Source organism: Conger conger, chromosome 12 (genome assembly GCF_963514075.1).
Source record: "Conger conger chromosome 12, fConCon1.1, whole genome shotgun sequence".
Classification (NCBI taxonomy): Eukaryota; Metazoa; Chordata; class Actinopteri; order Anguilliformes; family Congridae; genus Conger; species Conger conger.
Window position 1 is genome coordinate 3,064,345 of NC_083771.1, and position 27,632 is coordinate 3,091,976.

At 44.4% G+C, this 27,632-nt stretch overlaps 1 protein-coding gene across 1 annotated transcript in view; it reads left to right on the plus strand.

Annotated features, from left to right (window-relative positions):
• Window positions 1-217: 217 nt before the first annotated feature.
• shroom3 (shroom family member 3) overlaps window positions 218-27,632 on the plus strand; it is a 50,716-nt gene continuing 23,301 nt past the window's right edge. The window contains exons 1-3 of the mRNA XM_061262018.1: window positions 218-1,071; window positions 7,390-7,544; window positions 22,001-22,132. Coding sequence (XP_061118002.1) covers window positions 928-1,071; window positions 7,390-7,544; window positions 22,001-22,132 — 431 coding nt within the window. The 5' untranslated portion in view covers window positions 218-927. The remainder of the gene's footprint in view (window positions 1,072-7,389; window positions 7,545-22,000; window positions 22,133-27,632) is intronic.

Genomic DNA, 27,632 nt, shown 5'->3' on the forward strand with positions numbered 1-27,632 from the left:
TCAACGTAAAATAAAGGAAGTACCGTGGGACATTACGATTATGCTGAACTGGTATTTGTGTCATGGAAATTAAAAGGTGCCGTCCCAGTTTTGAAAGAAAAAATTAATCTCACTCGGTTTGGTTTCTGCAGGGCTCTGATTGAACTCTGTGGGCAGCAGAGGGGGTAGAGCACCTCACGCATGCGTCTTCGTGCGCCTGTTCGGGTGAACTGTTCGGGTGAAGAGGGGGGAAGGAAGATTCCTGCATCCATAGATTTGATGTGAGTGAATTTGGCGCATCAAGGGAAAGGGGTGAAATCGAATTGGTACATGCATGATCCTGTTAGCGAGTCGACCTAAACCCGAGGAGCGCACAGGTAGGGAACGAGGGGGAATCCTACAAGCGCAACTTTTAAGAAATGTACTTCGCAAAGTTTTGACAGGACCATCCCGATGCAACCAGCTAGCTGCCGAGGGCACCCGCTTTTCTTTCACTCCACTGAATTGTAGCAAATGCTATTGTAATGGTAAAATGCACTCGGAAGAAGAAAAAAGGCTGATAAGCGATCAAAAGTGAAGGCTTCCATGGGATCGTGGTCACTGAACTTCGGCAGCCTGGAAAGTAGTTTTCATGTCTTTTTTCTTTTCACCTGATAGCTTATTCCAACACCACTTGTTGATAGTTGTACGAACATTGGGGTAATTTGTCGGAAGCGAAATGTAAAATCTTATTCCATTGGGTTTTCCATCTGGAGTCTGAGGATAATGCGTGGAAATGTATTTTCACTTAAGATTGGCGATTCCTGTTTTGGCGTCAGTAGATCTGAAAAAGAAGAAGAGACGGAGAACGAAAACAGCATCTTTAGTTCATTACTCTCTACACACGAGACTTGGTTGACTGAATAGGAGTCCCCACCAGTTCAGTCCATTTTTCTCGCGTTGAGGACTATGGAGAGGAACTGCTCAAGCTTCAGCACGTTATTACATAGAGGAAGATTAATCTATGTGGAGGCACGGCTCCAGGGTGGAGCCCCCTGGGGCTTCACGCTCAAAGGTGGCCTTGAACATGGGGAGGCATTAATCATCTCTAAGGTAACGTATCACTGAAACCCCTTGTATCGATTTACACAGGGCTTTTAAACACGATGCACAAGTGACAACAGCCAACATTTAGCATTAGTCTGGAGAGGTTGGTAATTCCACCACTAGACGTTTGTAGCATGTTAAGAATACAAATATAAGATAGAATTGTTTATGAGACTGTTGTTTTTGTCAATAACCCCCCCCCCAAAAAAAAAAAAATTGTAGCCTATTCCTGTTTTGTTTTCAAGGCCTAAACTTTAAAGTTTAAACTGTAAGTTTAAAACTTTAACAACTTTACACTTACACTTCAGCTGAAAATAAACAAATAAATAAATAAATAATCAGCATCATGAAGTAAATTGTTTTGCTCATGATAAATTATTATTACCCAAACTACTCTAAATATCAGAATCTCAGAATGACTCTGACAAACTAATCTCAGCTTTAGACGACTTTTCAGAAAGCTGAAGAACTGATGCTTTGGTCAATTGGAGACAAAAACTCCATAAGAACTCAGAGCATTGAGACCAGTAACACAGTAAACCCAGTGAATATATACGGTTCTGTAAATGTCACAAACGCTTTTCTAATCTTAGACGTAATATACAAGTATATACAATTCCACAACTGTAATTACATTTAGCATTTACTATTATCTGTGAATAATTCAGATAATTCTTTTTTTTTCTACCCGACAAATACCAGAGAATTCCAGTAAGCATTCCACCATGTTGTCTTTTCCTAAGTATGTGCAAATAACTGCACAAATTAGGTCATGTGGCGAAATAGAACTCTCCGTACTACTGAAGGGGACGAGGGAATCATGAAAAATCCCTCCAGAAAGGGTGGAGGGACTTACTGATAAATCCTGCTTTATTGTGTTTGTGGGTATTAATCTTTCTGGAATGAAACGCTCGCAACGCTGCATTATTGTGCATATCGAGATATACATGTAGCAGTTTTATTGCTACCCCCCTTCGAGACTTCATTACTGTACAAAGAACAAGGCTTTTCATGAGGATCCTGTCCGCTGCTTTGATGACAAAGATATGTCCGCTAATCTGCAGCCACTCGATTAGCATAATTTGCTCCTGCATTTGTGCTGCTAATGGGAGTTAGGGGCCTACAATCCAGGCAATCATGGGACTTTTACGACTTTCACTCAGTGTCTAATTCCTGTAATATCCTGAGAGTTCAGGACCGATATTGCTGTGGCTTTGACCATTTAGCTTAGATGCTTGTAGCTTTAACATTCAATTAGCATGTGAATACCTGTGGTCTCAACCACTCTGATACTTCCTGTTTACCTGGTCTCTGTGTACATTAGATATTAGAGATGGATGATACTATCAAGACTGGATCTGTGATTGGCAAATAATAACTTGAAACAAACTTAACGGTATCGACCCATGCTGTACATTTTGTGGAAACATCAGGCTAAAATCATGCCTTATCATTGTGAACCTGTTTTATTATTTCTTTTTAATGGATTTATTTCCCCCAGCCAAACTCACAAGTGAAACTACACAGAGGCTCTGTAGTTCTCCAGACTCTCTGTTTAATAATAAAGTAAGCAAGTTGAAATACTTTGTTATACAAAAAATGTGTAACATTTTCCCTCTGAAGTTGAGGTCTGTGCTCATCTGCTTCTTCATTGAATGTGGACTCTTGGCTGCAGTTAGCATTTTTTGTGATGCTGCAAAGGTAGAGGTATCAATACCTGCATCGGTATTGGCCGATATGGCCCCATAATTTCATGCCATACATCTCTCCTGCGTATACCAGATCATTGAGTCTGGAATATATAACCAAATGATAAAACGGCCCTCCAATTTACACTGGTGACTGCAATTTACACTTTAAACTGCAGTTTGCTTGAAAAATCACTTAAGTTTGCTTGATGTTCTGTCACATTCCTCACCTGAAGTAGGTCACACTTTTATGGTAATCCACCCATGATAGTCAACACAAATGTGGCAAACTGGGCAGGCTTGAGGAAAAGGAAACGTCTGTATCCTTAGAGACTAATCCTTCAAGCACACAGGTCCAAAACGCATCCCTGTAAATTATGTTTCTGTACATTTCTGTGCAAATAATTTAGGCTCTTGGCTGATTTAGTGGTAAGGGATTAAGGTTTGCATCTACAGAAAGTATTGAAACCCCTTCATCATTTGCACTCTTCATTGTGTTGTAGGTTTCATTTTAAATGGATAAAATAGCCATTTTAGCCCAAAAGTGAAAACCTGTTTTTAGATATTTTTGCATATTTATTGAAAATCTAAAACTGAAATCTTTTATCATTTATATAAGTATTCAGACCCTTTGCTGTGGCACTCATTGTGGTCAGGTGCATCCTATTTTCTTTAATTATAATTTTGATGTGTCAAGAACTTGATTGGAGTAGCACATTGAATTGATTGGACAGAGTTTAGAAAGGCACACACCTGTGTTTATAAGGTCCCACAATTCAGATTGCATGTCAGGACAAAAACCAAGCCATGAAGTCCAAGTACTGAAGAACTCTCCGTAGACCTACATGATAAAATTGTGGCGAGGCACAGATTGGTCACGGGTATACAACCATTTCTAAAGATTTGTGTGTTCCCAAGAGCACAGTGGCCTCAATAATTGTGAAAGTGTGTAACCACCAGGACTCTTCCTTGAGGTGGTTGTCCGGCCAAACTTAGTAACCGGGCAAGAAGGGCCTTGGTCAGGGAGGTGACCAAGAACAGAGCTTCGGAACTCCTCTGCAGATTCGGGAGAACCTGCTGGAAGACGACTCCATCAACCAGGCCTTTATGGTAGAGTAGCTAGATGGAAGCCACTCTTGAGTAAAAGGCATATGACAGACCGTTTGCAGCATTTAAAGGACTCTGAGACAATGAGGAAAGAATTCTGTGGTCTGATAAGAAAACATTTTAACTCTTTGGGCAAAACTCCAAGCACTGTCTGGCAAACATCAGGAACTGCTCATCACCTGGCTAATACCATCCCTACAGTGAAGCATAGTGGTGGCAGCATCATGCTATGGGGGTGATTGGTCAGAATTGAGGGAAGGCGAAATACAGACAGGTACCAGAGAGCATACAATCTCAGACTGGGGTGACGGTTCACCTTTCAGCACGACAATGACCTGAAACATACTGTCGAGACAAAGGTGGAGTTGCTTCGGTCTCTGACTGTCCTTGAGTGGCCCAGCCAAAGCCCAAACTTAAACCCCATGTGGAGAGAAGTGGCAGTTCACAGACACTTCCCATCCAATTTGATGGAGCTTGAGATGATCTGCCATAGATTGCTGGATTATTGAGTGTAAATTGATGGGCAAAATTGGCAATTTTATCTGTTTAAAATGAAGTGTGCAAATCTACAACACAATAAAGTGTGCAAAAAGTGAAGCCATCAGAATACTTTCTGAACCACTGTATATAATATGCAAGGTATGATGACATTTGAGACGCAATACACAAAAATATTTATCATTTTTCGATCAAGGGCCTTGAAACAAAATTGAGAAAGAAAAACAATGCAAAAACTATCACTTGCAAAACATATGTGTGTCACTATCATAGCAATAAATGATAGTGTATTGCTGTCCATGAGAAAGAAAGACTGTTGTCATGCAATAATTACGAATGCTGTTGTGCAGTGTCTGAGGTGAGGTGTAATTTAAGCTATAGTAAGCAGCTGACCAGCTGTGCACCGTATACTTTAATTAGATTCATTCTCATAAGAATAAACAGCTCATTTTCCATGTGTCTATTTTTAGTTGGTCTGCTGCTCGGGCTTAATGTGATTTGATCTGAAACACACTGCAGCATCCTAGTCATTTCCTCTTATCAGGTTAACAGTCACTGCAGGTGAAAGGCTTGCACAGTACTGAGGTTTGAAATGGGACCAGAAAGTTGGTGCTTCAAGACCTTGAGCAAGGCCCTTAACGCCAAATTGTTCCAGGGGGGATTGTGCCCTGCTTAGTCTAATCAACTGTAAGTCGTTGTGGATACAAGCGTTAGTTAAATAACATGTAATGTAATTAAAAATATTATTGTGCAAATATAATTGGACCTGTGCATCTTTCAGACAAGATCTTAATTAATGAATATCCTGCTGCTAAAAAGATGGATAAAATCATGTTATTTAGCTGATACTTTTATCCAAAATGACTTACAATTGATTAGACTGAGCAGGGCACAATCCCCCGTGGAGCAATGTGGGGTTAAGGGCCTTGCTCAAGGGCCCAACAGCTGTGCGGATCTTATTGTGGCTCCACCATGATAGATAGATATGTTAAATGGAAACAAAATGGCAGTCGGAACCACAGCTTCATTGACTGCATCAGTCCAGACGGTGACGGGACAGAGTTAAAGTGATTTCTGAAGCATCAGGGGTGGACAGATAAGAGAGTGGGAGTTTGTGGAAAGCTGAAGTGGATCTGGGCATTCAGCGCATTCTTATTGAGAGGCACAAGTACCCACGGAGCTGTGCAGGGACTTCCTCGAGAGTGAGGTTCAGGGGGCTGGGGAGCACGTTCAGCGCTACGAATCTCCTGTTTCTTTGGGGGGGGGGGGGGGGGGGGCATAGTGGTCCTTGGATGGGCAGGCGTACGGGGCCATCGATTTAGGGGGCCAGGAGGGTGCGGAACATACTTCTCAGGGTCGTGCTGGAGATCCTAACAAGATAAGGCAACATTCAGACCAATGGTGCCCCCCATCCCCCCATGCAGACCTCCAACGGTGCCCCCCACACCTCCCCATGCAGACGTCCAACTGTGCCCCCAAACCCCCCCATGCAGACGTCCAACGCTGCCCCCCACACCCCCTCATGCAGATGTCCAATGCTGCCCCCCACACCCCCTCATGCAGACGTCCAATGCTGCCCCCCACACCCCCCCATGCAGACGTCCAACGCTGCCCCCCACACCCCCTCATGCAGATGTCCAATGCTGCCCCCCAAACCCCCTCATGCAGATGTCCAATGCTGCCCCCCACACCCCCTCATGCAGATGTCCAATGCTGCCCCCCAAACCCCCCCTCATTTTTTTAAAGCAGGGAAGTGCAATCCGGAATGTGGCCCAGGGTCCTGGCAATGGTCCAAGGGGGGAGAGGGGAAGAGAGAGTGAGTAAGAGAGAAAGGGGGGAAGAGAGAGTGAGGGAGAGTGAGTGTGGGGGGGAAAGAATGAGGGAGAGAGAGGGGGAGAGAGAGGGGGGAAGGAGACAGAGAAACAGTGAAAAAGAGGAATGTCAGCAACGGAATTTGCAAAAGGCCGGCTTGTCTGAAAAGCTACAAAAGGAAAAAGGGAGAAAAAAACAAAACTAGATAGTGGATAAAAACATCCACTTTATGCTGCCTGAATGCCGTGTTTTGAAAAATGTGTTTTTCGGAAGTTCCTCTTGTTGTGTCCTCTTGAATGCGGATGCTGCTGAGTGTTTACAGTGCCTTCGAGCTTTGGAGATGATATCGCTGAGACCTGTAACTTCTGGAAGCAGTGGGTTAAGGAAAGGTTAAGATAATTAGTCTCTCTGTTCAAGTCCATATTAATAGGTTCATTGTCAACTCATTGGCAGTACATCTGTAATTAAAGGCTTCCTTTCACAGCCAAGTTAAGTAAACTCCCCTGGCCTTTTCTTGGGCTACAACAATCTGCCACTAAGAAAGTGTGAAATGCTATGCCTGCATTTCTGATTATTCAAAATATTGAATGTCTCGAATAACTTCTTTGAGTGCTATTCCTTGCTAGATTTAGCCACTGTGTGTGATCCTGTGAAAGAGAAAAGTTTGTAGAGAACCTGGATACAAAAGGAGACCATATTATCAGTGTTCTACTCAAAGGGAATAATCAGAGGATTGTGTTTCTGCTGTTGCTTTTGTATGTGGTTTTGCCATGCATTCTTGAGCCCAAAAAGGGTTGGCAGTACCAGCACCATCAATGCAGAACTGAAGAAAAGTGACCCCTAGGTATTTGTATCTTCCCCACTTCCTTGGGAATTGTTTGGTCTTTGAATGCTCACACATGAACCAGCCAATCAATGGAGCTTGGACCCTGATTGGTGAATTGATTTACTCATAGGAAAAATGTGAGAGACTGCCTTGTAATCAGTTGACTAAGATGACTGTTTGGGTAGAATGAAGAGTGATTAAAGAAAAACCAGTAGCTCCTGAAGGCGTGGTGAACCCCTTTTGCATGATGGGTAACAGTACAGTCCCTGGTCTCTAATGTTCACAGATCAGTCAAGTCCCACGACCGTGTAGATCAGATTGGGACAGTTTTAGAAAATTGCTCCAAGAGGCGTTGGTGCAGAGATGACGCTTGCTTCTCCGGTCTTTCTGGAGGTGGAGGAGGGCGGGAAGGCAGATCTGTTGCAGCACCCCCTGCTGGTCGGGGATGAAGTGGTCAACATTAACGAGGTGGAGCTGAGCGGGTCCAGGCAGGAGGCCATCTCTCTGGTTAAGGGCTCCTACAAGTCCCTCCAACTCACTGTCTGCAGGTACGTACCGCTGATCCTCCCTCCCTCCTCTTGGGTGACATTGGGCCAGGCAGTCATCTGGCAGTCAGAGGGTTGCCAGTTTGATCCCTGGGTGTGTCCAAGTGTCCCTGAGCAAGACCTAACCCCCAAATGCTCCTGAGGAGCTGGTTGGTGCCTTGCGTGGCAGCCAATCGGCGTGAGTGTGTCTGTGTACGAATGGGTGGATGAGAAGCATCAATTGTACAGTACTTTGGATAAAGGCAACCATTTACCATTCACTCTTTCTCTCTCTGTTTCTGCTGCCTTCCCCCTAGCCTTTCTTCTAAAATAATCCATAGATTCAAACTACACCTTATCATTTGTACTCACCTCATTACAGAATACAACACACAATGTGTGAGAGTTTTTTCCGTGTGCGAGCGAGAATGGGAGAGCCCTCTTCTCCATTGTGTGTGTTGCCGGTAATGTCATTTCATGTGCTAGCCCAGAGTGGCACTCCATATCAGCTTGACGCCAGTTGCATGCTGGGAAAGTCTCTCGGATGGTGCACATTCCAAAGGTATAAGCGAACTGTGACCTCACGCCCAGGGCTGTGGCCACGTGTCAGTCCTTCTGCTGCCTGGTGACAGACGTGCTTTAGCACTTGAAGATAAGAAGTGGGTCAGCAGCCCTGTGGTCTTGCCTCTGTCGGCTAAGAGGGGGGCCAGCTCTCTGTTATCTCCACTGTGACATGCCTGACACCCTGGTGGAAATGAAAATAGGGTGAGATGCCTCTGGAATCTCTCGCCACATGTTTCTCTTGAGGACTAGTTCTCAGTAGTTCTCCTCTTTAGCATCCTTCTCTGTGCCTTCTGTGTTCATTTGAAATATTTCATTTGATATTCAGTCCAAAGGCCAGTCTGAACTCTGTGGAAACACCTGATTGAATGCTGTCAGTGAGAGATTTTTCCAGAGAGCAGGGAGATGACATCAGACGGTGATTTCTCTTCTGTTTTCATGTACATCAGTATATGTTGACCTCTTGAGTCTCATATTTTATGAGTTTGTCAGTAACACAGCAGATATCGTCCAGAGTGAGCTCATGAAAAATGCAACAGGTCAGTTATGCATTCCATACTCCTGACAAGTGATTGAATTGCATGTGCCTTGAAGTTTTGTGGGTAGTCTCTCATTGTTTATTTTAACTGTGTGGTCCCCCTTCTGAACTCTGGCAGTTATCCAATTGGCGAGAGGAATGCGAACAGTTGAAAAATTCCCTGTGAACTGGAACCATCCATTCCAGCAGGAACACTGTGGCCAGGTCTGTGGTCTGCCTTGGCACATTCAGGGTTTGATCTGGGCCGCAGGGTTGATCCAGTTAGCAGAAGTACTTTAATTGGATGGACCTGAACTGGGAGTTTTAGGAGAATCGTTCCAGCAGACGGTGCTCGTGTCTGTGTAGTTATTCTATATATACGGTTCTCGTGTCTGTATAGTCATAATATGACCTTCCAATTATAAGGTTCTAACTGACATTTCTTTGATGTCACAAATATGTTGTTTATAGGGGCATTTGATAGGATTTTGATATTGATATTTTGATGTGTTAGGATGTGAAAGCTTTGAAGCTCAAAACTACTCCAAACACATAGAGAGACAATGCCTTATAATTCCAAGGTCACAATATATAAATTCACAATCACTTTATTTGGAACATTTTTACTTTATTACACCAAATATTCATGCAATAATCTAATCAGCCAATTGTCTGGCAGCAGTGCAATGCATACAATCATGTAGATACGGGTCAGGAGCTTCAGTAAATGTTCACATCAACCATCAGCATGGGGAAAAAATGTGATCTAAGTGACTGACCGTGGAATGATTGTTGGTGGTACACAGGGTGATTTGAGTACCTCAGAAACTGCTGATTTCCTAGGATTTTCATGCAAACTAGTTTCTATAGTTAGCAAAGAATGGCGCAAAAAACAAAAAGAAATCCAGTGAGCAGCAGTTCTGCAGACAAGAAACGCCTTGTTAATGAGAGACGTCAGAGGAGAATGGCCAGACTGGTCAAAGCTGACAGGAAGGTGACAGTAACGCAAACCACACATTACAACAGTGGTATGCAGAAGATCATCTCTGAACACACAACACATCATAACTCTAAGGGGATAGGCTACAGTAGAAGTAAAAAAAAGAAAGAAAAGGTCTAATAAATACATAATAAAGTGCTTGATGAGTGTATATATACACTCATCATATTGGCTTTGCTTAGAGAAAAAATTATTTTGAACTTGTGGTTGTGCTGTATTTGCTGGCCACAGTGCTTTTTTTGCTGGGTAAATGTGGGGGCGCACATAGAAATGACCCAAACCCCACAGCTCAGTAGTTTCCGAGGTAGCTGCACACTGTATACAGCAATGGCTTGATTGCTGTCATAAACCAGGAACAAAGAAGCCATTGTAATGGGGGGTGGAATAAGGAAAATACGGCCTTGTTGTTGAAACTGTCTTCTCATCTGAATCCCTGTTCTACAAAGGAGAAGAGATGGGGAATGGGGTATTTGTTTAGTCAGCACTCTATGAATTATGTGCTATTTGTACATCCAGGTTGGTAGGGAAGGGATGGAGAAAAATCCTGAGGCGTTTCACTGACTTAGTTGAGATTTCTGACTTAATTTGCTTCTGTAACCAGAGAGAAATCCTCCCACGTAGCCAGAACGTTGAGAGCAAGTAGCTTGTCAAATGTTAAGTGGATAAGGTTGTCTGCTCAGCGATGTTAAAACGAGCCAATTTGTTGAGTACGTATGTCGTAATTATCGTATAAGGTTTCATTTCAATCTTTACAGTCTGCAGGCTGTAAATTCCTGGGGTTTTACAGGCGCTAGTGCGAAGTACCCTTGGCCCAACGGCTGTTCACGGTTTGTCAGGTAGTCCTGTGACGAATCGAAATGTGGTGTCAGCAAAATGCAAAGTGGTGGTAGTTTGGCGGCGTTGGGGGGGTGAGAATGCGTCAGCATTCAGTGCAGTACACGCGGTGTGGGATACAAAGGTCATGGTTCAGCTATGAGCTCTGTTTACACAGAGAAGGACTTTTATTTCCCTCATAACACGGCCATAATGGGCACCATTGTCACACACCTGCCTTTGTTTGATGTCTGGCCCTGGTCTCGGGTCCGCCTGGCTGGCAGTGAAGCAGGGGGTTTATGGCCTCCTGGAACCTGCCAGTTACCAACAGATGGAGGTTAGGCTCGCTTCTCCAGAGTGTGTGTGTTGTATGAGAGAGAGATGAACAGACAGAGAGAGAGTGACAGACAGACAGAGAGAGAGACAGACAGACAGAGAAAGAGACGGACTGACAGAGACAAACAAAGAGAGATAGACAGAGAGAGCAAGAGACAGACAGAGAGCGCAAGAGATGGACAGAGAGAGACAGACAGAGAGAGGCAGTGCTTTGCCTGGTTGAGGTGTAATTTGCATGCAGGTACAGAGTTCAGGTTCAGGGGAGGAGGGGTGTAGTGGGGAAGGCTGAAGGAAGCCAGACGGATCCTGGCAGTCACAAGCTCTCCGCTAACATACAGCCTCACCTAGCCGTGTGAAGCCCCCTGCAAACAGGCGACCGCGGGGAGTCTGAGGCTCAGAGCGAGTAACCACGGGAGACCTGGGCACTGTGACATCACTGGTCTGCCTCGCTGCCCGGAAGAGCCAAGGTGGCCGTTGCACAACCAGAGCCTTGAGGCGCAAGCAGAGTCTTGTGCAAGCGGAGAGGTCAGAGAGGAGGGTCGGGAGCGAGTCCAGAGAAGCAGGGCGAGGGGGAGGTTGATCTCCGCGTTGGAATCTCCGCGGGTTCTCAAGTCTGTTGAAATGAAAGGTATCGGGGGAATGCTTGGGTCTGTTCGGTGTACACTGTGGGAGAGGAGGAGGACAGAGGAGACCTGCTGCTGAGGATTCGGATGATGCCCGGAGCGGTGGTTCGGCGTGAAGGCGACGGTCGTCCTGCTCCCCCGTAGGCCCTTGGCCCCCTGGGTAATTAAGCACACCCCACATGCTCTTGTGAGAATGGGAAGGCAACAGGTGAGCGCCTCGGTCAAAAAGAAGCTCTCCCCCTGCCTAACGGGGTGCAGTCCACACCCGCAACCCAACGTGTCGACAGACTTCAGTGAACGCTGTAAGAAACTCCTTTGACTGACTGTATCCGAAGCGTGAACGGGAACAGCGTTGGCACAGTGATGGATGAGAAAACAGGACTCGGTGATATGCTCAACAGGTACGTAGCCTCCTGGGCTAATGGTGCTGGCATTCACCGTGGCCTTGCATTGATAACACTGAGTGAGTGTATCTGCCATTTTCTGCCGTGACATGTGGCTATTTCTGTCGCGTTTGCCTCTGTGTGCTGTAGTTTCACAAATTGCGCTCCTACACGTCTTGTGTGTTGGGTGTGCTAGAAAAAGGGGTCTCAGACGGGCTATTCTCCCCCCAGTCAGAGCAGCCCTCGACTCCCTCTAACTCTGCCCTTTCAGAACACACAACACCAGCTAAAATGTGACACTCAGGAATGCTGTAAATATTTAACAATGTCTTCTCAGACTTTGTGTACATGCCAGGTGCCTCAATCCGGCACCTGTTGCTTCCTTCATTGTAATTAATACACAGTGCTGGGAACAGCAGTGAACGGTGAAAGATGTCGACACAGCTAAACCTCGAGCAATGCTCTTATTAATTTATAATACAGTATTTATGGCCAACTTGCTCTCACGAAAGCAAGACAATCTGATACATCTAAAGGTACTGAAAGATGGATGCTACCCAACAAGGAAGTGGCTCTTGAATGACCCCTTGCAGGAAGGTTTTTTTTTTGTTCATGTAAATTTTGTACATTATTCCTCAGCTGGAATCATGCTATTGGTTCTTGAGGAGGAGGGCTATATATTGTTCATGCCCATGGTATCTGTTATACAGCTTCTCAAGTTTAAAGTGCCAAATACCCATTACCAAAAAAGCCAGTGAGCAGCCGGTAGCCTAGTGGCTAAGGTACATGACTGGGACCCGGAAGGTTTGTGGTTCAAGCCATGAGAAGATGCATGCAGCTATTGGGCCCTCAACCCCACATTGCTCCAGGTTTTAAAACCAGCTGTTTTAAAACTTTTTTTTCAGCTGGGGTGAGGGGCCAGACAGAGGGAGGTGAGGGGGACACAGTGGAGGCTTGTACCACAGGTACAAGGACTGTGGTCCAGGGACGCCGTGTGAATAGAGTCTGCTGGACGCTTAAGCCATAAGTCCTACTCGTCTGACTGGAGGACAAGTGCAACCTGCTCTGTGACATCATCCCATTCAGCTGTGCGGCTTCTGGTTGGCTGGGAGGAGGGAAGTAATTTGAACTGCTCTCCTCTCTCCCTGCTTTGTCCATGAGTTAGGGGGAGAGAGGGGGGGGGGGTGTGAGAGGGAGAGAGAGAGACATAGAGAAGGCATGTGAGAAGAGATAGAGAGAGGGTGTGAGAGAGGGAGAGTGAGGGACAGAGAGGGTGTGTAAGAGAAAGAGACAGAGAGGAGAGTGAGAATGCTAGTTGCTTTGTTGAATGTTGAATTCTGCTACTGCTCTTGCTGGTGACTCTGGAGACAGACAGAGAGAAAGAGAGAGAGAAGCTGGTTTTGTCTAGGGCAGCTGTCCTTAAGTCTGCTGGCTGACTTAATCGTTTCAGGAGAAAGGAGGCAAACAAGATGTTTTTCCACTAGCAGGAAGGTCTAGGCTCAGTGACGGTGTCGTAGGTGGAATATTTCTCGCAGACACCTGATCCCTGTGCGCTGCACTTGTGAGCCAGGTAAGGGAGCCCACCTTTGTAGTGTCCTGCAGCACGAGCGTGCTTCTGTTTTGGCTTCACGGAATAGAAAATGTTGCTCCTGTTGCTCTACAGGGTGTGTAAGTACAGAGCGCCGGGAAAAGAAGAGAAAGCGGCGATGATAATCATAATGTTTTCTGCTGAACATTTCCATCGAGGCAGCAGGCTCTTCGTGAAAGGTGCTCAACGTGTGTGCGCAGGAAAGCTGCATCTGCAGCTCCCTTTATTCTCTCTGTCAATTTCACGTTTTTTGTTTCGGTTGACAGATTTTTGCCAGTCACTCGAGAAGTACAGTTCTAGGTTTGGCCTTCAAATGCATTTCTGCTAAATGTATTGTACTTTTCAATAGAAATGTATTCATGAAGTATGTTCCTTGCCAGGTTCTTAGAAATGATGGTAGCATGTAAATTGTATGTGCTACCGCATTGTGTTATGAGTGTTATTAGACCATGTTATCCTTTATGCTGTGTTCTTTTATGAATGCGGTCCAAAGCTCTAGTATTAGCTGTCTCCTCAACTTGAATAATTGATTCCGTCAGGCAGGCTGTCACACTGACTAGGCTTTAGGAAATTAGCTCTCCTGTAATCACATTGTTGGAAAAAAACTAGATTTTCATGCTATTTTAGAGTAGTAGTAGAGTAGAATTTGCTGGAACAGCTATTTTCCGCTGAGCCAAGATGGTTTACTTTACTTTCATTTGGTGTTGAACCAAATTAGTATTAGATGTTTATTACGAAAGACACAGTTACAGCGTACAGATCTGGTTGGGAATGTTCACTAAAAAAGTAACTTGAGTAATAATATTTTTCCTTTAAAAGCGTTTGCGCATGATGCAGTTTGTGGCAATATTATATTTTAATATCATCTGTTAATCGTTATATAATTTCATTCATTAATTGTCTATAATATTGTCTTTTAAAATACGCAGACGAGGTTTCACACATGACAACGACCGTATTCTAGACCCAACGCGTGCCAGCTGGGTGTAGAAAAAAGTAAAGATTTTCAGCTGTTGTTTAGGCTGCTGTGAGTTAACTGAGTTATTCACAGGCGTGTTGCTAATAGTAACCACGCGGAAAATCTGCTCTGTCCTGCTCACTGGTCTCTTGGCCATTCAGGATGGCGACCAGGGGCTAGTAGACTCAGACGGGCTGTGTTTGGAGGCTCGGCTGATATTAAGCGGGACTTGGCCCTCTGTTCCCCGGGGTTGGCTGCTGAAGGGCCCAGCAGTGCTGGCCTTCCACCGGCCTCCGCATCTCCGTCCGGAGGTGGAGCTTTCCAGACTGGGGCTTTAATGAATTATATTAAAAATATAATAATATCTAAAAATATAAATGCTCCCCTTTATTGCAGTGTGTGATGTGTGACATCACAATAGGGCCCCCCTCTCATGGGCTTCTGTAAAAAAACTAGTTAGGGAGTGTGTGTGTGTGTGTGTGTGTACGGGGGGGGGGGGGGGGGGGCTTGCTGATGGATGATGATGAGAGCTAAGTTCATACCTTATCATTTTAAGTGTATACTTTATTATTCCTTGCGTTGTGTTCCCTAGAACGGTTTCATAGACTTAATCCTTTGTCGTCACATGAATCTACGAGGCCCAAGTTCTTATCTTTGTGGTCATCCCTCGCACTTGAAAGTGTACTTCCCTCTTGGGTCTTTCAGTCTTTTTCTTTTCATCCCTGGTTATGAGTATGCACTCTGCTGTACGTCGCTCTGGCTGAGTGCGTCTGCCAAATGCCTGTAATGTAATGGGATGAGAGGGGCCTCTCATAACACGGGAAGCCTACTCTCACTTCAACTCAGGCAGAGGGCCTCAAGGCCTCTCCAACCAGGCCATGGCTCCCCAGTAGGAGAGGGGAAGGCTGCGGAGCATGTTCAGTGGGTGCGCCCCTTCACCCATTCAGCTGTTTTCTTATTTATTTTATTTAGCAGGGACAGTGCACATTAATTGACTGTTTCAGTTTCCACATCAGTGTAAATGCGGGCTGATTTTCGTCTGTTCCTGCGTCCGCTGCCTTTGCTCGTTTCCCAGTCGGAGGTTCCCACAGACTCCTGCCCGCTGATCCCTGAAGAAACTGGCTGTTGGGAGACCGCCAAACACCGCTGTGTGCCTCCCCCGCTCCCCTTAACGGCGATAAAGCCGTGTCAGAATCGCCAGCTTTGCGCCAGGCGCTCTTAAACACTCAAGCTTTTCCGGCCAATACAGAACCCTGTGTGTGTAGCGGTATATCTGCTAAAATAGGCAGCTTGTAACTACTAATACAGGCCCTGAAAACATTAGACACTATCACCCTTGCATAAGCAAACCAAATAAGTTTTATTCTTTGTTTTTTTTTGTTTTTTTTTTTGTGACAGTGCTGAAAAACAACTTTCCAAGGTATTCACTGAGTCATGAGGGATCCAGTCTTAAGCTTGAGGAGCGGTGGAGAATGGAGGGAGGGAGAGAGGGGAAGAGAGGGGAAGGGAGGGATGAGAGAGAGAAATGTGATAAGAGTGATAGGGGAAATGTGATGACAGCAAAAGGGTCTTTTGAACCTTCACTCATATTCCGTGCACAATTGACCAGGACTATGGATCCTGTGAGTGAAGCATCTCCTGTAACTCAGATGCTTAACTCATGACGCTGTTGCTTCTGTGGGATTGTGTTAGGGTGTAGAACAAGGACAGGCTGGCAGCTCACATCACTAACAGGAAGTAAGTGTGAATATTAATGATTTATGTGACTGCAGTTCACCTCACTGTGTTAGTTCATCTTCTGTCTTGGTGTGAGCTAGAATGTTCTGCATCTGTCCTTGTGCTGTTCCTGGTGATTTTGATGGTCCTATACAGCAGTTTGCTGTCTGTAGCCTGTGGCATTGGGCCTGAGATTAGCTGTTGTTGTTATTTCCAAATACCTGAAGGGAAGAGGTTCTCTTTATTCCAGAATGGATTATGTGTGAAAGATCATGTGAATACAAGCAGCCTGTAGCGTAGTGGTTCAAGTGCATGACTGGGACCCCCAAGTTTGGTGGTTCGAGCCCCGGTATAGCCATGATAAAATCTGCACAGCTGTTGGGCCCATGAGCAAGGCCCTTGACCCCTCATTGTTCCAGGGAGGATTGTCCCTTGCTTAGTCTAACGAAGTTGCTTTGGATAAAAGCATCAGCTAAATAACATGTCATGTAATGAATACATTTAAGCTTGTAAAAAAGAGAGTTTCTATCTGAATATTTTCAGGACTAGATTACTTATGTGGGCTGCATTAATATGCTGGATGTATTCAATAAAGTGAAATTTGATCAATGATCAATATTTCAATATGCAATTGATACATTTCAACATATTAGTATATTACCATACTATTGAAACAGTTTATGAACCAAGGAAATTTTACCAAAACATTATACATGTCCCAGTATGTTTCTTGCTGTCAACTTGAAATTGCTGTTGAAAATGGAGTGGGCCAAGAAAACTTGAAGAACTGATTAAATGCACATTTGAGCATGCTGAAGTAAGGTTCAACAGTCTTCCTGAAGTCAGGGATAAAGCTGTTGGATTGTTAACAGAGCTTTAACCTCTGATAAACCTTTTTCAGGGTTAAAAATGCATTTATCGAATGAATAGTAATGATACTTTTCCACAACAGATTCTGAATTGAGTGTTAGTGCTCCTCAGCTTATTGACAAAGTGCAAGTGAAGTGCAAATGATCCTAGTTAGACACACAATACATACACTAACTATAGTTTGTACAATAAAACAGCAAATTAGGAGGAATTAAAATAAATATATGTGCTTATCCAATCTATGGCAGAAACTGTCTTCAATTAGTTAATATTACACAAAGGCAGAAATGTAAATAATAAATAAACAACGAGAAAGCTTAAGTAAAGCAAACTCTTTTTTTAATTCGATTTGTGTCCTCAGATTAAGGTCACGTTGGGTGTTTCTTGAGCATTCATTTACGTGTTCTCTACTCTCTGAACCTATAGCATGTAAGTGAGGAATTATTTGAAGGCTCTGCTGAGACTCTAGCATTCCAGTGGCGACGGCGTGTTAAACTGGTTTATGCCGAATGGGCGTCGATCTGATGCACGCCGCGGTAGGCCTTGTTCTACTGCGCACACGTGCAGTTTGTTTATGAACACAGAATGATCGGCGAATCACGTACCGTATGTATGTGCCCTAGTGCTCGCAGCATCATGAGCCACGGGTTGCTCGTGTTCTTTTACCTCACCTTTACTCGTTCACTGTCATCCTGAGTCCCTGTGACTGAGTTCATCACCCTCACCAGTATGCAAAAAAAAAAAAAACTAAAGAAAACTGTTTTTAAGTTTATTCAGTGACAAAAGCGTTGTGAGGCTGAGGGAGGGATCCAAGATGGGGCTGCTGGGTTGCCATGGACACCACCTGGGTTGCCCTGTCGCAGGCAGGCTGGTATGTGAGGAATGCGCTCGAGGGGAGGGCTTCAGAGACCCCGTCGCCCCCCCGACCCCATCGCCCCATATTTAATCTCACAGCTCAAATATTTAGATACGAAGAACACAAAGGATATATCGAGCATCTCCCCGCTTAAGGACTGGAGCGAAGATGCTCAGCTCCAGGACGACCGGATGAAGTGTGAAATAAACGGGCCGGTGCATTTCGCTGTGAAATTCCGCATAGTTTAGCCTCAGCTGGGGGCAGAACTCACAATGGCTGTGTCAGGAGACGTGGTGTCTCTGCCAATTAAACAGGGGTATTGTCTTTTCGGCCCACTGCGCATTTTCTATTTGAAAGTATCGCCTCATTATGTGTGCTTGAGGACAGTGAACTTTAGGAAGAACGTTTCAAATAAGGGGAAAATATTTTCAGGACTATAGATTGCTGTGTTACGTATGTGGGCTGCGTTAATATATGTATTCAATAAAGTGATGTTTGATCAATAATCAATACTTCAGTATGATAGATTTCAACATATAGTATATTACCATAGTATTGAAACAGTTTATGAAATTAAATTTGACCATGCGCTATACATTGTGCTTGCACACCATGTTTCTTGCTGTCAACTTGAAATTGAGTTAAAATCGGACAGTGGCATTGCAGGATTGCAGCTTGAAACTCTGATAAACCTTTTTCAGGGTAAAAAATACTGAACATTTATCTGATGTATAGTAATGGTACTTTGGGGTTTTCCACAACTGATTCTGAATTGAAGGACAGTAAACTTTAGGAAGAACATTTCAAATAAGGGGCAACGGCATAAGCTAGCCCCAGACTCTTCTTTTTCTGGGCCTGTCTCGGGACTTTTAAGTGCAAGGGAGGCCTCCATCTTGTTAATTCTCTCCCCTCTCTGGTGACCTCACGGCTGGTAGACGTGGACAGCCACCTGTCCCTGTTGGGCGAAAATGAGCGTGACATGGAGGTGCAATAGCAGTCACACAGGCCTCGCTGCTTCCACATTCTTACAAGCGTTTAGCGGGGTGATTAATGTCCATGGCTGTGTGATGCCACTCCCTGAGCCACTTTCACTACGTGTGAGAAGAATTTAAAAGGCTTTTTGTTTCGCAGGGAGTGACACCACCAGATGCCTAGCACATTTTTAATTCCAGAACTGCTGTGTCAACATCGGGCTCCTTGTACAGACGGAGGCAGAGTCTGCTGGAAGTCAATGAGTTTTTGTACAAGAACTTTCTGAAAGAACGAGACTCTTCAGTTCGGACGAGTGCCGCTTGGCTTCTGGCGCTCAAACACTTGCAGGCGTAGTTAACAAACAGAGCCGTATTTACCTTCAATGCAGTTCCCACCGTGCACTGTTTATAGTGTGCTCAAACACTGTTACTGCATTGTGAAACCTGGCACTACTGTATGTTTGCCATAGCACTTTTCTCACCCTGAATAAAAAAATGGGAATATATAAGGGGCTCAGGCGGAAAATTGCACATCAACACTTTCCTTGGGATAACCTATAAAAAGAGACATTCGCACAATCCTGAGAATTCACTGTCTGTGATACAGTTGTTACGCCAGTTATTAATATTAATGTGTCCTTGCTTAATTAGATTTTTATCATGAATCCTTTTATTTGAAATTGGTCTATAAATATGACCTTATTGTTGTCATGAATAGATTTAGATTTCATAGCATTTACAAATCACTCAAGGCGCTCCCTTGTCCCGATCAGTGAAAAATCTCAAATGAACAATGCATGATTCAGTTGTGGAAACAGACGAATGGTAGCCACCTTCCTACCGGGGACCAAGGTGATGATCCATAAATGTGCCAAATGGAAACAAAGATGACAGGTGAACACAAAGGGAGAAGACTAAATTGAAATCCAGCCCACTAATTGAATATGTGAGTGTGAGAACAGGTGTGGTCTTAGCCGCAGGGTCAGAAGAATGTTAAGTGTGGCAGTGGATCCATTGTGAACACTGTTGCTACTCGATGTCTTCTGAGCATGTGCGATGGGGGTAATACCTTTGGAATTTTCTGAAAGCAGAGCCTTGTTAGTCTTGTTTGCACAGGGTTGTGAAAACTAGTCCGAGGAGGCTGAAAACATTGCCCAAAAATGCTATTGTCTTTGACATCTAAACACCTGGCATTATCAGTGCAGCACAGAAAAAGTGCAAAATCACAGGGAGATAGTGCCTGGTGAATGCCTGTGGTTGAGCATTGAGCCTCCTACTCGTTAGTAAACACAAATCCTTTGTCCAAAGAACAATTTAAAAGAGGGTGCTTTGTATTTTCTTTCTTTCTTCCTTTTTTTATTATGTATTCTATTTTTAAACGCCTTCATTTTTGAGGCCTTAAACTCTCTACATAGCTACTATAAGGGTACTGTGTGGCTTAATAAGCTCAACTAGACCCCAAGCTTTGCGATGCGTTAACATGGGCGTCATTATGCTCTTATCATGGAAAAGCCCACTTAATGGAAGACAGCACAAGGAATGTCTGTGTCTTGCTGTTTCTGTGGTCTGCACAAAGTCCACCCCTCAGTTAAATCATTCTCAAGACTTGGCAAGACAGTATTCCGGTAACTTAAAGGGCACCAAGTTGCCTGGGACATTATTAGTATTAGAATAGCATACAAGTATCATTGTGTGTGCATATATGTGTGTATGTACGTGTTGTATGTGTATATTTCTTGTATCTATAATCCAACAGAAAACGTAGGCTACATGACAAATAATTTTAGAAAATGTTGAGATACTGAAACACCAAATGAAGTTAGATTTCCAGATAAAAGCACCCAGCTAAACCTTATCTGAACTAGTAGACTAGGCATTGCAGTGTTTATGACATTTACTTGCTTTCGGTCATATTGCCGTAGTGATGTCCTGTCATGTCACGTTTCCTGGCAGCAAAGGGTTAGCTTTATATCTGCACGCTAGGGTTGTTGAACAGAGACAGTGTGGCGTCGTCCATAGTTCAGTAGACTCTCAACCTGCTTTGGCGCTTTCTGTACTGTGATCCCTGCAATCTCTATCTGTAACTCTCTCTGCTTTCCCTTGTCTGAATAAAGTGAAGAAATACATAAGGAAGGTAGACTGTCTGCTCTCCTTTGGGGGAGAGAAAAGGATCGCAACGTTGTTTTGTTGAATGCTTTGGTTTCTCCGCCTTTGCCAAACACACCAGTGCTGATTGATCGGCTTCTGAAAATGCTCCAAACCAGACATTGAGATAAGAGATTGTTCCCACGTTCCAGAAGTATTTTTTCACTCTTCAGATTTGTAAATGACATCTGAAGTTTTCCAACATAGAACCTTTAGGAATTAGTCAATACTCAAACAGCAAATTATGTCTAAATGTTGACCATGTTAGACATTGCTATGATATGGGTCCACCCTCACCCTTGACATAGTTTGAGAAGCGAGTCACGATAGAATTCCAGGGAAATACACGCTCATTTGTGATACCTACCTACAAGGGAGTGCCAATTCTGGAGGAAAATGTATTCACCAAAAAAAATAATTACAGAGATTCTTACAGTCTTGAAATGAATGTTGCCCAGACTGAAATGTGGATTTAGAAAAACATATAGATAATTCATTGACAATAAACACATATGAACACCATTATTTGTTCACCATTGACCATTGAAGGGTTTTGGTTCATATAATCTGTGCCTCGGCATTCGGTTAAGATCCAAGAGAGTGCATTGGTGTCAGGATTGGTGTGATGTTATGGTGCAGTATGTGGAGTGGCTGTTCTTCCCTGACCCATTGGGGCCAGCTCTGAACAGCCGGATTCTGCCGGGGACCTGTGTTTGCTTTTATTCTACTTGGGCACTGAACCTAATTCTTTGGTTTGGTTTTCAACAGGGGGACTAGGGACCCCTGGGGGTCCTTGAAGGTACTACAGGTGGTCCCTGGCCAGACTCAATGTAGATTTTGGAAAATATTAACATAATTTAACATATGATGGGGGCCCCATGAATGCTTTTGAGCCTGGGTGGGGCTGGATCAGAACGGAGTTGAGAACTGACCTAATTAATCACTGTCATATCTGGACAAATTTACCTCAGTTCCGAGACTGATTTAAAGAGAGAAAGAAAAATCATTGCATCATACCTAAGAAAAATGTATCACCAATACATGGTAATAGGCAGTGAAAACTCCTGGAAACCAAAACAAGTGTTTGTTGTGTTGGTCACTGTTCCCTCGTTCACTCCTCTCTGTTACCTGGCATCTTCGCAGAGATAGCTGCCTCCTGGACCCATGCTGCAGCGAGGCAGACGCCCCCCCCTGTCTCGGCCCACCGTACAGCCACGGACCCCCCCGGCAGAACCCAGGATGTCCCAGCGGAGTTGAGCTTCGCATCAAGAACAGGTCTGGCCCGCTAGCTGCCCACACAGCCTGGACGAAACCGCTGTGCGAATCATACAATCATGCAAATCGCGTTCCGAGTTTTTAGTGCCGAACTTTGCCCAAAATTTTGAGTGTGAACTTTGCCCAAAGTTTTGATTGCCGAACTTTGCCCGAAGTTTTGAGTGCCATACTTTGCCCAATGTTTTGAGTGTCAAACTTTGCCAAAGGTTTTAAGTGCAAAGTTGTATTGATGTATATGTATGTCTGTCAGTCAGATACAGACCGTAAAGAGCTCTGGTTTGCTCCTGAATGATATTATTTTCCACTGGTGTTTCCTTTTAGCTGTACCCTGGTGTACACAATGGAAGAAGGCTCTTTGTTGAGCGTGTTTCATCTCTGGCTTTACGGGTAGTGGGTGTTGTATGAATAGCTGTCACTCACGTGTCGTTCCTCTGTGAAGTCTTGGTGTGTGGGCCAGGGATCCCACTCTGTTTATAAAACAACACACTGCTGCGCAGGTTTCTGCGTCTTGATTTTATTCATCAGAACGGTTTTAAGTGTGCCATCTAAAAATAAAACTGGAGTTCTGTGTACACCGTCTGCAAACACAGCCTATCAGCGAGGCCTGGTTTTGTCCTTTTAAGGTTATTGTGAAAATGTCACATGACATACAGCCTCATTTTGGGGGGCAAAGGAATGTTGAAAGTTGAAAGAATGCTTCAACATAAACCATCTCAAAATAAATATAGGGGTGTTATTGATTGCCATACAAAAGCCTTGTTATAGAGACAGGCTTTAAAGGCCTAACACGTCTTAACACTCACCGCACAGTGATCCAATGTAAGTGCCCACACTGACTGCCTGAACCAAACAAAGTGGAGTAGAGATAGCCTATTTGGGAGATTTGTGTATCTTCTTGTTGATTCCGATGACAGGCTTTAGAGTTACAGGAAAAATCCTCCACCTATGAGCTTTAAAGTAAATGGTCTGCGTTTATATAGCACCATTATCCAAAGCTGATGCCTCTCATTCACCCATTCGCACACACACCAATGTTTGGCTGCCATGCAAGGCACCAGCTCATCAGGAGCGATTGGAGGTTAAGTGTCTTGCTCAGGGACACTTCGACACACCCAGGATGAAATAGAACCGGCAACCCTCCAACTGCCAGACAACGGCAGTTAACGCCTGAGCCAATGTTGCCCTGTAGAAAGAAAATAATTTAACCACTAGAGGGTTCATTTGTTGAACAAGGCCTCCTACATCCTTCCCTTGCTTTCTGCAATGCAGCTCAAAGAAGGCCATTCATATAATATCACCCACACTCAGGACAGTAGTAACACCACTGTAAGTGTTTAGTTCAAGCAACACTTCATAAAAAGAGTCCACTATCCCCGGGTATTCTTTGAGGTCAGCTATTCCCATAACATTCAAGAAACATGTTGATATTTTTATCAATCACACACACACAAGAAGTTTAGAGCCATTCTCATGGATTTTTCTTTGCTTTTTCAAGTTGGTCCCTGTGGCCAGTGTCAAACCAAGGGTAGCCTAACCCTGATAAAGTGATGAAACCAGAAGGGGGAAATGAATGCCTTTGACTAGAGTGTTTGTACTGCTGAGCAGCCAAGCACAGGCTGTTCCTGTCCTGGAGATGGCCGCATATCAGACCTGATGAGTGCGGGTCACCCTGGTTACTGGGGTTGGCCAAACAGGCGAAGCGGGAACCAGGAGGCGGTCCTGATGGTCGGAAGATGGCGCGCCGAACTCGGGAAGTGCTTGCGCTCAGGACACGGATCGGCTCCCCGGAGCCCACAGCGCACATCTGCATAACAGGAAAGAGGACGACAGCACCCCCTCCTGGCTGGACACGGAGGCAGGGGCAGGAAGTAGTTTTCTGGGTGCCCTGGGGACTGGCCCTGTGTAAATCACATCTGCACTGCAGGGAGGGCCAAGCACGGTGGCTGGGCCATGCCCATTTTGCCCTCCACTATGTCCCCCTTCTTGGCTCTTTTGTGAGGGCAAACTCCAGGCTTTGGAGCCTCAAAACACCTGAGGTTGTCATTTCTCAGGAGTTAAGGATTATCATGGTTTTCAATAAGTGATTAGTAACACTTGAATGTACTCTGTTCACCTTTACTAAAAACATAATTTGATACTGTTTTAGTACAGACCAACTGCATCGAAGAATATCTAAAGTTGATATAGTTTGTGTATATCTCTAATTACCCACTGGATAATGTGATGAGAAAAAAAAAATCTATATTTTTTCACTTCCTCCTGATCAGATAACCTCATGTTTAACTGGAAGAAGGAGAAGAGATTTGGGGACTTATTAAGCAGCATTCTTTTATCAGGTTGATCATACTGACAACATGCTGGTCCTTCTGGGGTGGAATTTATGTCGTCTGTGCCGATAGGGATCTCCTAGCCCCGAGGGGCTCATCGCTGGCTGGACAGTGTGTTGAGCGTCTCCTCTGGAAGGCCCGAGCACAGCCTCCCTCTTCTCTCTCATCTGCTCTCCGATTTCAGTTTCCTCGCAGATCAAAACATCTCAACTGACGTTTTTTTCCACACCGTAGATAAGGTTTCTTCTCTTCCTGGACACACCCTGCGTGTCTGGCCCTCTGTAGAGACTCCAGAGAATGGGGCGTCAGAGAGGTCCGGGAAACGCCGAAGGAGCTTCACAGGGCTGGCGTCGGCCGCTAGGCCTCCCTTTCTCCCCGCTGCCGCTGCACATTCCGGGAGATTGTGTTTCGTGGGAGTGTCGGAAGGAATATCCTCCCCCTGGGATTCCCGGGATGGGACACCACGGAAGTCCATCTCCGTTGTTAACCCTGAATGAGGTGCAGTCGCCGAGGCTTTGTCCTCCACTTCTCTGCTCTTCCTGTATGCGGGCCCTCTGGTGTGGGGTTCACGCTCAGGCGTCATGTTTCAAATGGGCATGGGATCACAAACACCGGTTGGTACCGTGCCAAATAAATTGCTTTGAGCACCTCTCTGAAGAACAATATCCAGCAGACCTGCGCTAAATAAAGGAAAATATTAGATGAGCCACAATAATAGCAAGCAGATGTTCATTTTTCTTCTTTTTTTAAATCATCTTCTCAGCTATGAAAAAAAGTGCCCTGGGGGTCGGGGGGGGTGGACATGTTTGATGATTAAAACTTGAGCCACGTGTTGGAATGATGCAGAGAATGGGGCGAAGTGGAAAGACGGTACAGAACCCATCTTTGTTCTGAAAGGGTGACCACATGCTGTCATGTGTTTGCCTTCTCCTTGGAGCACTCAAACCGCTCTTCCGTCTGGAAACATCCAGAAGCGTTTCTCGGCGCTCGTTTTCCGTACCCCCTGCCCCCCCCCCTCCGTTCGGCTGGTCTCGCGGCCTCTCCCCAGCGCGGGGGCCGGATGTTTACTTCGCTCGTTATCACACACAAGGTAATGACGGTTAATTGCGAGTGCTAGCGACCGCTGCGTCTCGGGGGCCTCCCCAGTGTGGTGCAGCCGGCGACGGAGAGACACCATGGAGCTGCTCGGGGCCTTCAGAAAGCTGCGCCGGAGGCGCAAGGCGCCGACCGCGTCGGAGGGAGCGCTGTGCAAGTCCCCGTCGGAGACTAGCGTCAACGGCCTGGCCACCGGCCTGATCTCCAAGGTCCTGAGGTTCACAGCCAGGTAATGGCTCTCCGCGGGGCGGGATGCCAGACCGGTGATCTGGGGTCGGAGGCAGAAGCAGACTGCAGCTCTTTGTCCGTCGTCAGGCTCGGTCGTATGACTTCTGCTATCGATACTGTGCTTTACATTTTTTACACTTGTGGGTTTGCGTGTTCTTGACCATTGGTTAGATTCATTCGTTTTCACGAGGTACCGAAACTTGTGGGGCAATAGGTGTGATGCAGTTTGCTGGAGAGGTAAAGTCTACCCTGAAGAAGGAAGTGTTTAAAAATAATTTATGTATTTTTCTGAAATATCTACAGTACTCCTACTCATTTTCGTAATACTTCCTTAAATACGCAGCAAGATAATTTCCTTATGGTTTTTCCCCTTGTTGATGATGGCACCAGACCAGACCATAAAATGGAATTTTTTTAAATATATATTTACCCTATCAAGATACCAGATTTTCCCTGTTTAACCCGTTTCCTTGTTTTAGGCTTTTATCAGGTACCGTCCACGCTGTAACAAAAGAAACCAGTTATCAGTTATAGCTATAGAAATATAGTTATAGAAAGTTTTATCAGTTACCAGTTTACCTCTTTGGAATCATAACAGAAATGTAAACCCATGTAAAATGTAGACTTCATTTCCGCTCTGTCATAGATCAGCACTACTGGGGCTTTTGTCAGATGATAAACCCCTCTGTATGTTTTGCATTATGTATTAGCACTAAGCGTGTTAACCTGGTCTTGCAAAGATTTACAGAGGAGTAAAGGAAGATGAACCGGAAGAGTCATTATGGAGTCAGTTTTGATGTGAAAGCTGAAAAGGGATTGTGCTAAAATCAAACCATACTTGTTTATTTAATGCTTATTATTTCATTTGAATGAATTCTAAATAAATATTGTGCTGCATTTGCCCATATCAGCACAATATTTTAATCTTTGTATACATCTTTTATCTGCAACCAATCAATGTACGCATGAGTTTATCTAGCGCTGGAAGTTGGAGTAGTAAACCTTTTCAAGTGTAAAGTGTCATCATTATTCTGAGTAAATTGATGTGAACTGTTCTTGAAATGTATTGTAATTTAAATTAACTTACCTGGCATGTTACGAAGAAAGGACTAATGCGTACAACACAATTAAGATAAATGATTAAGCCTACCTGCCAATGCATTATTCAGATAGCTGACATGCTTGTTAATCAGGCAACGTGGAGAATGGGTTGACAATGGCCTGTTTAAGATTTCATCCTCCCCATTCCAAGGTCATGAGCTGTTACTGGACTCTTAAGAGGATAACAGTACACCCCACCCAAATTCCACTGCTAGTCTCCTTATGTAGAATACAACACATTCTGTCACTGTTCAGCTGACATTTCACTGAGATTCAGCTGTTATTATTTTATGCTTTGAAAGTTTCTCTTGTTGACATCTGTGGTGTACTTTCAAAAGATGAAGGATAAACTCTCAAGTGCACCCTCTAATTGTCTTAATATGTTGTTTCAACATTGTGCAGTGTACAGTGATTCTGTGTAAAGCCAAAGCAAGATTTGCAAATGTCTAAAAATATTAATGTTTATCTTACTGATAGATGTTAAGCTGGAAATTATTCAACAAATGATTTTAGTCAATGTATCAATGCAACTTTTGCATCTTTGTAAAAATCTCTCAAGTGTAGTTAAAATGTGTTTGTACCCTACCCTGTTCCTTTGTCCTTTGTACCAGATTTGTACAGGACTGAAATGTTTGTTTACCTTCTTCCTGTTATGGGTGGTGGCCTTGGAGGAATTTAAAACATAAATATAGCTATAGCGGTTTAATTAAATATTGATAGAAAAAAACAAAGACTGATATTCTAAACAG